The following is a 13439-nucleotide window of genomic DNA, read 5'->3' as shown; positions in this document are numbered from 1 at the left end:
CGATCCGCTGCAACACGTCGTAGATCCGGCAATGTAGAAGAAGAAGTATTCATTGAATTCGCTCTGTTCGTAGTCATGAGTGAAGGCTCAGAAGAACAAAAAGGTAAATGAATGCTGCACGCCGGCTTCATTTTATACCGGATATCCGGGGGCGGAGCCCGGCATGCAAATTTAATTTGCCAAATTTCATTGGCCTTTTCTATAGTAGTCAGAGTTGATTGGTTCTCAAGGGCGAACCCCATCTGTCGTTCTCGACACAACGTTGAGAGACCGACAGAAAGGGAACTGATGCCACCTACTGGCTGTCTTATTTCTGCATTTAAAGTAAGCCTAATATTTCCCTTCATAAAGACTTATGTATCAATGAAATTTGTCCCACATTTGAATTAGTTCCCATGTGAAAAATGATCTTGTGTACTTTAGTATTTACTACAGTAAACTACTTAAACTCCTAGACACTAGTGTTTTTGAGTCTTCCCATAGTAAAGTATACTACAGTATTTGCTACAATTTTTCCAATTTCTACAGTTAATACAACAACATATTCTAGTGCAAAGTATAATACAGTTTACTATAGTGAATACAAAATGTTTCATGTAAATCTGTTTTTTTCTGTATAGATTTGAATTATGAACATGGCACACCATCATGATACTTCAGCTGGTATAGTATCATATCGTAAGACATGTTTATGATACCATGATAACCCGAGTCCAATGTTTAGGGTTTTACAATCCACGGGTTGCACCTCTTTACTTTCTGTACTACATTCTTTCTATTCACGTGAGACACTCGATCAAACTGAGAGAAAACAAAGCATTTTCACATACACACAGGCGGTGAATAAGTCAGATGTTCTGAAAGACAAGCAGAGTGACATACACATTGGGTGGAGGAGGTTCTTCTGATTTATTCAAACCTTCAGTGGAACAATTCCCTGCAGAACAGAGAAAAGAAACACATGATTAAACACCTGTGATATGAAGAGAGAGTGGTGGAGTAAGAGAGGAAAAGAAGAACAAACCTGCGTCCCTGCCGCCGAGGACATTAGCAGCGATGTTGTTCACCATCGTGAGCAGAACATCTGAAACACATTCATTTGTCTTGTGTTGAGCCATGAGTCATTGACATTCACAATCAGTCACACCACCATCAAGCAGTTGTGACACATTTGAACTTTTCATGACTCAATAGGCAGGACTGAAGAGGATCTATGGTCACACCAACGGTGGACAGTCCTTCTGACAACAGCAGGGTTTTGTGAAGGCCTAGCGTAACTTTGAGTGGATCATTTACTGTCATCTGAAATGATATTGCTATGTAATCATATTTACACAACACTTCATTCTGGTTCTTGGATCTGATTGGCTGAGTGCCATTCAATATGCCACCAGTTTCAGCACAGACACCCTTTAACCACTTGTATCACTCCGCCGGACTTATGAAACTAGGAAACGGCAGTGTCTCTTTGCTGAGCAATCCACAGCTGATTCAATAGGTGGCGGTATGGACCGTAACAAGACCCGCCAATAAACCGAAAGAGTGAGAGAGAGAGTAAACAAGCGCATGTTTCTATTAAAAACCATGTAAAGTGGCGCAGTGTGACAGGATGTGTCTGTATTCACATGCTCGTCCTGCCTGCTTATTTCTCACAACTTCACTTTATGGAACGATTTTCAACACAAAATTCAAAAGCAATGGCAAACTTTGTTTCCGTTTGCATTTTCTATTTGTTCATGTAAAATGGGTGACATCATTTAAATACAAATGAAAACCGTTTGCATCCCCGCGAACGTACAATGTCTGCATAATATTAATGGGAAAAGCAAAGTCTATTTGTCTTAAGAGTTAGGACCCTGTTATATTTCAATGGCAAAAGGCATTCCCCATAAGGTATCTGACTTCCTCTGGGGTCACGTGGTGAGCCTGACAAAACTCGTATGAAATCACAAATTCCATGCATTTATGTTTCCTCTGACCTGTCAATCACTGGCGGGGGTGGGCTTGTGCAATGGGGCGTGTTTGATCGGGAGGTGTCACATTAACTTTAGAACCATTCGTGTCTAGTCAGAAAACCTTTACAGTGTGAAGAGCCTCTGTGATTCAGCCTCAAGTATGTAAACTGGAATTTTCTTCAAGTTTTTCACAGTGACTGCGTTACAGTGACAGTGACAATGACAATTAAACCAGATGAATTAAGTCCACATTTACCTTTAGCAGATCCAATCAGATTTCTGGAGGATTTCTCATCTAATGGCAGAAAATCAGGAGACGGATCTAGATGTCCAAAAAAGAAAAGTGTTGTTGAAAGCAAATGTATTTATCAGCGAGCAATCTGAGTAAAAACCAGCCGACAACATTCAACACAACAGAATCACAATGCTTTACCGTCATCTGGATCATCATGAAAGTGTTGTCTGTCAGATGAGTTCATCTCATACTCCTCCATCATACTGGTGCCAAAAACCCTTCACACAAACACACACACACAGTTAGTGTAGTCCGTTAATATAAACCTTCAAACATAAACGTGTGGTGAGAAGACTGCAGTATAAATGTGGACTAACACTAAACTGCTTGAGTCTTAAATCAGGACGCAAGTGTTAACCGTGATGGTTCAGTTTCTTTCTTTTATAGTCACAAGTAAATGAAGTTACTAGGACTAAACTATTCTTTTAACTTTTTGTTATACAGAGCGCTACTCTAAACCGCCTGTTAGACGGAAGAGGCAGGAAGGGGATGGTAGATATCACTTCATCATCAAACACCCAATGTCTGTACCTGCCTATAGCACGCAGTGAATAACATATGGACCTCTGCACATACCATAACTCCCAATTTTGATTCAATAAATGCACAAGAAAACATAATCATCAAAGTGTTTCATCAATTAGAAAGTTTCCTCAAACAGTCATTGATGCAAACAGCTTCATAGTTGGGAACAAACTCGCTCTGAATCAATGATTGTACTTCACACTTTGTCCCTTAATGGATGTGACTTTGTACTCAGGAACATTCTTTCTAAAAATCAATTTGCATATCTTGTTCTCTTAATACGCTCAACAAAATAATAAAGTCATAGTGTGATACCTGACCATACTGAGAGGACAGAAATGTTCAGAACCGAAATGAGACAGCAACTCCACCTGTCAAACAAGGAAAATCTTCATTAGAAACGTCCATCTTCTATAAGCACATGTCATGATAATCCCCGTACAGCATCACTCTCTTCAAAAATATGGAGAGTTGACAGATATTCAGTAGAAGGGGTTTGTGAGACAACATTTGTGAAGAAATGCATAAATTGATGAAGTGTTAAGCGTGATGTTTAAGAACAGATAAGTTCACAAACTTGTCAATTCTTTCACTATTGAAAGATTTTTTTGAACTGTTGTGTAAATGTGTCTTATGATGTAATGGAATAATACACAGTTGATACATGTCCGGCTTCACAGACAAGTCTGGTCCCAGACTTGTTCTTAACTGAATATAACTTTTCATTGATTTTCTTTCAAAATCATTTGTCATGGTTTTTCACGTTCCTTTGCTTTTAGAAATGATGCATGAGGTATAAATGTGTTAAAGCAATAAGGCATGTGAAGCTACAGAGCATTATAAAACGGTCAGTTCTGGTCCTTGATTCTGATTGGCTGAGCGGAGTTTTAAGCAGAGGTGGAGGACTCGAGTCACATGACTTGACTGGACTCTGACTCGAGTCACAATTTACAGGACTTGGGACTTGCTTGATTGATGTAAGAAAATTACTTGACTTGACTTTGACTTGAGAGCAAGTGACTTGACTTGACCTAAAGTGGAAGACTCGACAATGACTTAAAGTAAAATAAAGTAATACAATTCAATTTAAAAATAATATTTTGACTCAGAAGCACTAATTAGCGCCTGTGCCTTTAACGCTGCACAACTCAAACTGTGCCAAACATAGGAGACAACATTCGAGCTCCACAGATAGTCACGTTCGTCTATAAGGACTTTGAACTTTATTGGACTGTGCCAATAAAAAAAGATTTGGCAGATGCAGAGTATGCAATGCAAGAATGTCGGACATGACAACCACAGCGTCAAATTTCATTCGACATTTCAAGAACCACAAGGAAAGATAAGAAAGCAATTTATTTATAGTCAATGTAACAAAACGATTACTAATGTAATGAATTAATCGTTTATGTTTGTCATAATTTGGCCTTGGTTGTTTTTTATTAATATTAGAAATGTGATCATCGATCATCACTGATAAGCCTACGTCTCATCTCGTAGATGTCTTTGGGGGATTTGGCTATAACAGTGACGTAGCCCGAATTTTAATGTTGGGGGGCATTTTAAAAAGAAGGGGCTTCTCTATATTACACGTAGGCAAATGTCTATATTAAATGTGCGCATTTTCAAGTGTTGGTGTGGACTGCGTGTGGAAGCTGAATAGCTGCTCGATTATTTTTACCTCTGTTTATTTTAGTACTGTGACTTGACTTGAAACATATCAGGACTCAGCTTGACTTGCTTAGGGTGAACCCTTGACTTGACTTGACTTGCTTGATTTGTCTTAACTGTGACTTGAGATTTAACTTGAGACTTGATGGTTAAGACTTGAGACTTGCTTGGACTTGACCATATGTGACTTGTCCCCACCTCTGGTTTTAAGCCGTTATAAAATACCTCAATATAAAACGGCTGACCGCACCACATTATTTTATGAAACTTTGATAATCATATGTAGAAATCGTTTTATAAAAGCAATAAGCCCTGCGAAGCAGTGTGGTACAGTGCATTTTATAACAATTACGGGCTTTAGGCACTCTGCTTCACGTCGTACCACAGTAGTTATTAATGCACTGTAACCCACTGCTTCAGGTTTCTGCCTCATCTTGTCATATGTTTCTTGGTCTTGTGGCAGAACCAGCCGGCCATTCCAGTCGCACCTGTCCCCTCTTGATTTTGTCCACATATATTGACCTCATGTCTCTTGTCTTGTGCTGGTTCATTGCCATGTGGATGAGTTCTCGGTCCATGGTGTTGTACTGTTAGTCTAGTTTATTGTAGTTTTATGTCAAGTGTTAGTATTAGTCCTAGTCTAGTTAGTCCTTGTTCCTGTTTCCATGTTTTGTTATGTTAACCCCTCGTGGGCGTTTGTTTTGTATTTATATTTTATTAAATGTCTTGTTAAGCCCTTATCCGCTGTCTGCACTTGGGTCCTTTGTCCGTGTCTCACTGAAAGTCCTGACATTATTGCTTTAATAAAAATAAAAAATAAATGTAGCAAGGTTTCATAAATTAAAGTAAGTAAAATGATATTACGGCTATGTAATGCAATCAGAGGTTATAATAATACTTATACAGTTGAAAGAAAAAGTATGTGAACCCTTTGGGCTTACTTGGATTTCTTCATAAATTGGTCATAAAATGTGTTCTGATCTTCATCTAAGTCACAACAATAGAGAAACACAGTCTGCTTAAACTAATACCGAACAAACATTATACGTTTTCATGTTTTTATTGAACACAACATGTAAACATTCATAGTGCAGGGTGGAAAAAGTATGTGAACCTTTGGGTTTAATAACTGGTTGACCCTCCTTTGGCAGCAATAACCTCAACCAAACGTTTCCTATAGTTGCAGATCAGACCTGCACAACGGTCAGGAGAAATTTTGGACCATTCCTCTTTACAAAAGTGTTTCAGTTCAGCAATATTCTTGGGATGTCTGGTGTGAATCACTCTCTTGAGGTCATGCCACAGCATCTCAATCGGGTTGAGGTCAGGACTCTGACTGGGCCACTCCAGAAGGCGTATTTTCTTCTGTTGAAGCCATTCTGTTGTTGATTTACTTCTATGCTTTGGGTCGTTGTCCTGTTGCATCGTCCATCCTCTGTTAAGCTTCAGTTGGCGGACAGATGGTCTTAAGTTTTCCTGCAAAATGTCTTGATAAACTTTGGAATTCATTTTTCCATCGATGACAGTAATCCGTCCAGGGCCTGAGGCAGCAAAGCAGCCCCAAACCATGATGCCCCCTCCACCATATTTCACAGTTGGGATGAGGTTTTGATGTTGGTGTGCTGTGCCTTTTGTTCTCCACACATAGCGTTGTGTGTTCTTTCCAAACAACTCAATTTTGGTTTCATCTGTCCACAGAATGTTTTGCCAGTAGTGCTGTGGAACATCCAGGTGCTCTTTTGCAAACTTCAAACGTGCTGCAATGTTTTTTTTGGACGGCAGTGGCTTCCTCCGTGGTGTCCTCCCATGAAGTCCATTCTTGTTTAATGTTTTCCTTATTGTAGATTTGTCAACAGAAATGTTAGCATGTGCCAGAGATTTATGTAAGTGTTTAGCTGACACTCTAGGATTCTTCTTCACCTCATTGAGCATTCTGCGCTGTGCTCTTGCAGTCATCTTTACAGGACGACCACGCCTAGGGAGTGTAGCAACAGTGCTGAACTTTCTCCATTTGTAGACAATCTGTCTTACCGTGGACACATGGACATCAAGGCTTTTAGATATACTTTTGTAGCCCTTTCCAGCTTTATGTAAGTCAACAATTCTTGATCGTAGGTCTTCTGAGAGCTCTTTTGTGCGAGGCATGGTTCACATCAGACAACACTTCTTCAGAACAGCAAACTCAAATCTGGTGTGTGTTTTTTATTGGACAGGCCAGCTTTAATCAACACATCCAATCTCATCACATTGATTGGACCCCAGGTTGACTGACTCCTGGCTCCAATTAGCTCTTTGGAGAAGTCATTAGTCTAGGGTTTCACATACTTTTTCCACCCTGCACTATGAATGTTTACATGTTGTGTTCAATAAAAACATGAAAACGTATAATGTTTGTGCGGTATTAGTTTAAGCAGACTGTGTTTCTCTATTGTTGTGACTTAGATGAAGATGAGAACACATTTTATGACCAATTTATGAAGAAATCCAAGTAAGCCCAAAGGGTTCACATACTTTTTCTTTCAACTGTAGTTATAGTTATAATAGTTATAATAATGCTTTTCTCTTTTCTTATTGAACCAAACTGGAGACAGTCACACCATAGAACAAGTCTGTGATTTGCCTCCTAGATGTTAAAAATCTACTTTCATGACACATGTCATAGATCAGACATCAACTTACAATTATAAAACGGTCAGTTCTGGTCCTTGATTCTGATTGGCTGAGCGGAGTTCTAGTCCGCTTCACGTTGTGCCACAACGCCCTTAGCTGTTATAAAATGCACTGTAACCCACTGCTTCTTGGGGCTTATTGCTTTTTTATTTTAGACATGGATCACACATGGATGTTTACTGAAGAGAGAATGACTTTATGAGGATCACTGAACACTGAAAACAGGTCACTCTGTAATAATGACACATGATTGAAGACAAAACACTAACCTTCATGTATTTGGTGAACATCTGACGCAGACGTGAGAGAAGAAAGAAGAGAGTTAGAAAACGACAAGATCCACTTTATGATGACAGTGATGTGTTGTTTATTCTCACTAACCTTAGTGTGTTTAGCAAACATCTGCTCATTCAGTGGGAAACTCTGCACTGTCCGCTCGTCCCGAGCATGAAACCTTCCCAACTTCACCCATTTGTTGGTTGGATATCTGGATACAAAGAAAAAACAGCTTTTGTCTGACCTGACATGTTTCAGGGTACACATCTGTTTTTTGAAAACATTTTAAATAATTGTCTAAAGGACTTTTTTAATGAGCACCAGACTGTAAATGAATCGTCAAAAACAGCAGGCACATCATCTCTTTAAGATCTGGTGCTGTCCTGTCTGCTCATGATGAATCGCTTTCTTTCTAATTCTACATTTGAAACACACTTCAGATCAAGAGTCTACAAAATAAATCCATGTATAAAGACAACTTTCACCATGCATTCATGCATCCTAGTTCTTGGGATGAAAACAAGCTTAAGCTTGTGATGAAGATCCGATTATTTCAGATAATACGGACTAAGAAAGAGGACAGTGAAGTGTGAATGATAGCATGTGTTGACCTGTCGCTAATGGACACCAGAAAATCTCTGGGGTTTGAGGAGAAGATCTCAAAGTTTGCGATGTCCAGCTGCTTCACCTGAATGGGCTGACACAGCTCAACAATGAACCTGAAAGCCAGGAAGAAAACCATGAGATACGCATTCATGATCTGAGAAGCATTCTAGAGCAAACAGCGGTGGATGGTGTTCTACCATATCTTGTTATTGCAGGGGTTCAGCATGTACATGTCCATGTTGTCCATCAGAACAGCTGAAGTACTCTGTGTGAAATGAAATCAGATGAATGAAATAACCTCTGATTCTCAGCACATCCACATAAACAGTGTCATTCACGCAGACCGCTTTCACAATACATCAAATCAACATTCATTCTTCTACACAAACTTCAACATGTCAATCATTCTTTGTATTTATGGTCTTCTTCTTCTCGTGATGACTCGACACTTGTGGTGGCTTCCTGTGGTTTGGGGGCATTACACTTCAGTTGTGGGCTTCTAACTTTTCATTAGTTGAGGGAAATATCAATAGATATCGATGAAGTCTTCATTAAATAGTTATGGTCTCTTTTTCCTCAGTGAAAACATGCCATTGACGAAAACTATGATGATAAAATGTGTCAGTTAAATGAACACTGGACAAAAGCATCACTTTGTGTTAAAACTAGTGTTGTCGATTGATTAAAAAAACAAGTAATCACTTTTTTTGTGGGGAAATGAATTGCTTAATTAATTGTAGATTCTAATAATCTCCAAATTAATGTAGAAACTTTTTTTTTACATTTCTTTAATGCCATCTTTTTATGAATGTAAATCTGCATCACTGATATCAGTACTACTGATGTCTCCATGAATTCTTTTCTTCATTTGAACATTAATTAATCATTTAAGTATAAATGAGAGCTGACAATTGTAACATTTGTAAGGCTTTTAATAACTTTACGTGAACTTTTCGAGGCACCTTAATACAGCACTAAATACATCGTTATTTAAGGCTTTTTGGGCGTTTTTTATGCCGTTTGGAATCGCGACGGCGTAACACAGCATTTGAATTTAAAGGTTGTTTAATCTACAGCGTATTTGTGAGTCCTTTGGCTTGCCATAAGAAGCTGCTTGTCTTTTCTGGACGTGTCAAAGCCGTTTATAAATCCTGCCCAAATGGTTTAAAAGTCTCAGCATGAATAAGAATGTGATTATATAATGTAACGCTAGCCAAAACGCTCCAAACAGATGGAGCGTTAATTGTGTTAAATATTGTATTCATCTGAAAAACTTCATCACATGTATTACTGTGACAGAACTAGTTAAAACAGAGAGAGAGAGAGCGTTCAATATGTGCTTTACTCTGAACATGGATGGAGTTATTAAGACTGAATTTAAAAACTCAGCCGTGACACTGTAGACAGAAGCTGTACGGTCACCTTTCTCAAACAATTTCATGAGTTTAAGTTAGTTTTGTTTCTTCAGGTCAGTATGAGCAGAGCCACCCTACTTTAATCCATGTGTATATATCACGTGTTATTGAGATGAGAGCTGAAATACCTTTGCTTCAGGATTTGAGGACAGTATTTTTGCTCCACACTCCACAGAAGCGTAGTTACTGAAGATCTGCTGAACTTGTTTACCACCATGATTTCCAACAGAAACACGTGTGCTTTCACCTAAACAACACACACGTGTATATGTGCTTTACGAGGACTCTCCATACACATCATGATTATGATGCTGTGTCACCTCTGGTTTGCTGCTGACGCTGCTTCTAGAGTTTTAAACTTCATAAACATCTTACATTGAACTATTGCATTATATTTGCATGCTATTCTATTATTGCAAATTGAACAGGGTTTATTGTAATGACAATAATTCTATTTGATTTATATCACGATCATGCATCATAGTATTTATTCTAGATAGGTTTCATCATATCGTATGGTGAAAACTGCAGAAGTTCAATGTGTTATTATAACACAACATAATGTCTCTTATCTTTTTTTTGATCTATTCTCTTTACTACAGTAACTGCTGCCTGACAGCGTTTGTAAATCTTCTCTGCAATACTTTGAAAAGCAATATATAATGGAATTGAATATTGTCTCCCCTAAACAGCAAGTGTCCCTATTAGCCAGGTTTACATGGTTACACACGATTTATACACATTTGTGTCCCCATAAACCATACAAGAACAGACACACACCTGTATGACTGTGATTGAAGTGTGAAAAAAATTTAACAAGTTACTCTTTTCATTCTCCATCATGAGTTTAGTCCATTCATCAAAGGTGGGAATATCTTGATCTTTACAGGGCACAGACGCCTCCACGTCTGGACTGGTGTTTCCTCCCTTAACGTACAGATGAAGGACACAGTTCACTACTCAACCATAGGTTGTTTGCAGTCACATGGTTTAGATGAGATGTGAAGTGCAGCTGGAGGCAGGCAGTGATTTCAAACATACAAACTCACTATCACAAGTGCAAAGGGTCTATGTGTGGACTTCTGTGTGTGAGAAACACTTAACGTGGGATTTCTCACTTTATTCTTTGAAGCATTTAAACAACAAGCAGGAAAACTCACATTTCAGTCAAACATTACTTGTCATGAACACTAACTGCTGTTAAAAGAACCAGTCCTTATTACAGCACTTTAAGCGCTCCCAGTATTGCTACACAATAAAAAACCTTGTGGTTTGATGGAATTGAACAAGTATAAACGACAAAAGGAAAAGTGTTTTGAGTTTGTGATATCTTATGTAGAAAATGACCGCCTGCCCTCCAGCTGCACGTCACACAGTGACATCATGATCAAACAACCGATTCAAACATATCAAGTATATACCATTTTAAAAGATTTGTTGTTCTTATTAAATCTTACAAATATAAGTATATATACACTGTTCATAGATATTCAAACGTTTGTGTAACTAAAAGAATGAGTTATTCTGAGCCAGTGTTTTTTTATGTCATCTGAAGAGGTCTGTATACACTGTTAAATGATTCTTGAGGGACTTATAATACTACACATACAAATCACTTCAATTGTACTGAATTATATTAGGTGGAAAAGTCAACTACATGTAGACTATATGTGACCCTGGATCACAAAACCAGTCTTACGTAGCATGGGAACATTTTTAGTAAAAGCCAAAAATACATTGTATGGGTCAAAATGATAGATGTTTCTTTTATGCCAAAAATCATTAGGACATTAAGTAAAGATCATGTTCCATGAAGAAATTTTGTAAATGTCCTACTTTAAATATATCAAAACTTTATTTTTGTGAGTGAATGGCCTGCCACAGTGTCCCTGATAAACAAATTCAAAGGCAATTTTCTCAATATTTAGATTTTTGGGCAACCTCAGATTCCTGAGTTTTAAACTAGTGTATCTCAGACAGATAGAGCCCTATTCTAACAACTCATACGTAAGAAGAAAGCTTATTTATTCAACTTTCATATGATGTAAAAATCTCAATTTCTAAAAATTGACCCATAACACGGGTTTTGTCGTCCAGGGTCACATATGCTAATCTGCTAAATAAAATGGAGGTAAATATAACACTCCTGTCTGCTTTCACTTGTTTGTAGTGTGCCTTGTTATTCCGGTTGTTTCTGTCAAGCCCCGCCCATTCTAAGTAGACCACACCCACCTCATCTGTGGCCAATTTTATTGATTCATTGCCACTCTCTCTGTGTCTTTTGTTGGTTATTGAATGTATCTATCCTGTTGTTTAGTTGCAAGCCTCCTTGTTCATGTTTAGGTTCATGTGCTTGTTTGGATTGTCACCGGGTGGATTTATTCAACGTCTCTTCAATTGTAATCTGATCCATTTTCTTCACACCAAGTTTTAAGTTTATTTGTATCAGGTTTTAGGCTTAAGTTATGCCATTAGAACAGTGACGTCTGCTGACAGACACAATGCTTCGTTGTCACAGGAACACGTCAGCTGAAGATGATGAGGAAATGACATCACTTCCTTTGCCAAGTGCATTCCAAACGTCTCCATAATGGCACGCACTCAAAGTCTAAACTCCCTGCTCACTTCAAAGTCTAAACTCCGAGGGCTCTGCCCTCTGAAGGGAGTAGGACACAGGAATGATGACTATATTTGGAACGTGGCCTGTGAGGTAGGAACTCACGTACTGTTACACCCCTAGTGATCACTCTGGAGGAGAACTTTGCTCGAGCAGCATCTGACAGCTCCGCCTCCCATCCATCACGTAAACCAAACTTTGATCGTTGAGTGCATGAAATCTCCAGAGTTCCACACGTCATATTTTCGGTTGAATGAGTGCATCATCATAGTACTTAAATTGCACTTCTTTGTTGAGGATTTTCAATGTGAACACACTACTCACACGACTTATACCACAAAATGCGTAGAATTGTGCATAAGTGTGTGATTTGGACGCACCCTTGGTTTGTCACAGCACTTTGTTGTGTTCCTGATCTTTGGTGTGAATCATGTGTTTGATTGTTGGATTGCTCATCACCTCTGTGTGTGACCTCTAACCTGTTGTGGATTATGACGGTGGATTACCCTTTAATAAACAACGGCCTTTGGATCCTCATCTGTGCCTCTTGACCTGATATTCTGAAGAGATTTGTATGGGTAGTAATTTCTAACCCTTCAGAATCATTTGTTGCAGTGGGTAATATGTATGTGTGTGTAGACGCACTTCTTAAAAAAATAATCACAGGTATGCATTAAGTATGTCAGGAGGGTACAAAGTAGAAGTTGTAAATGCTGTTATATCTGTGGCTGTCTGACACAAAGTCCACAGTGCTATTCATCATGAGATGCTTATCTTGACATGAACATTATCTCACCTGTTCTTTCAGGAAGCGAGAGGCATTGCTCACTTTTTCAGTTGGGTCTACATGAGGGAGATCCTCACCCACACTGGACCTTCAGAAACAAAACAAGATTTCACAAAGAATATTATCCTACAGTCAATGACTATAGTATACTTGCTTCTGATTGGCATCTCGTGACATGTCATGAGTGATTTTACCTGCTGAGATGAGGCTTATACGCTAGGTTTTCTGCTCCGTCAGCGGCAGTGATGTCAGAGGGACTTTGATGGGCTGTGAGATCACTGAGACATCAAACATCAGACATCACATTAGTCTCAAAGCCTTCATCTTCATAGACACTTGGTCTGTGTTCAATTCTCCAGAGGTCAGTTGTTTAGAAAGTTGAAACTGGATCAGAATGATCCCATTTTACAGGACCAGATCATCAGAGTCGGCGTCAGACCACAATAAAAGAAGGGCAAGTGGCTTCCAACGGGAGGACACACATTCGCCATCATTAAACAGTAAATGTTTTTAGATTTGAAGGTCCTGCTTTGGTTTCTAGAGTGTCCAACAACAGGTTTATGTACATATACCCTGTAAAAACACTTTCATTTTCTAATAACAGGCAGTTGTTATTATCACC

At 38.7% G+C, this 13439-nt stretch overlaps 1 protein-coding gene across 7 annotated transcripts in view; it reads right to left on the bottom strand.

The window, feature by feature from the left end:
- The window catches only part of LOC130417271 (SUN domain-containing ossification factor-like), a 43227-nt gene that overhangs the window by 14172 nt on the left and 15616 nt on the right, over positions 1-13439 (bottom strand). For 6 of the 7 annotated variants that reach the window (XM_056742692.1, XM_056742695.1, XM_056742693.1 and 3 more), the window contains exons 4-16: positions 13012-13095; positions 12827-12905; positions 10238-10340; positions 9542-9660; positions 8196-8263; positions 8004-8111; positions 7498-7603; positions 7386-7406; positions 3091-3146; positions 2389-2468; positions 2212-2277; positions 1025-1084; positions 883-937 (exon numbers count right to left, since the gene is read on the bottom strand). In XM_056742692.1, coding sequence (XP_056598670.1) covers positions 883-937; positions 1025-1084; positions 2212-2277; positions 2389-2468; positions 3091-3146; positions 7386-7406; positions 7498-7603; positions 8004-8111; positions 8196-8263; positions 9542-9660; positions 10238-10340; positions 12827-12905; positions 13012-13095 — 1005 coding nt within the window. Of the gene's footprint in view, positions 1-882; positions 938-1024; positions 1085-2211; positions 2278-2388; positions 2469-3090; positions 3147-7385; positions 7407-7497; positions 7604-8003; positions 8112-8195; positions 8264-9541; positions 9661-10237; positions 10341-12826; positions 12906-13011; positions 13355-13439 lie in introns of all 7 variants that reach the window. The other variant, XM_056742698.1, reaches the window with a different exon arrangement.

Source organism: Triplophysa dalaica, chromosome 3 (genome assembly GCF_015846415.1).
Source record: "Triplophysa dalaica isolate WHDGS20190420 chromosome 3, ASM1584641v1, whole genome shotgun sequence".
Classification (NCBI taxonomy): domain Eukaryota; kingdom Metazoa; phylum Chordata; class Actinopteri; order Cypriniformes; family Nemacheilidae; genus Triplophysa; species Triplophysa dalaica.
This window is presented reverse-complemented; position numbering and strand designations above follow the sequence as displayed.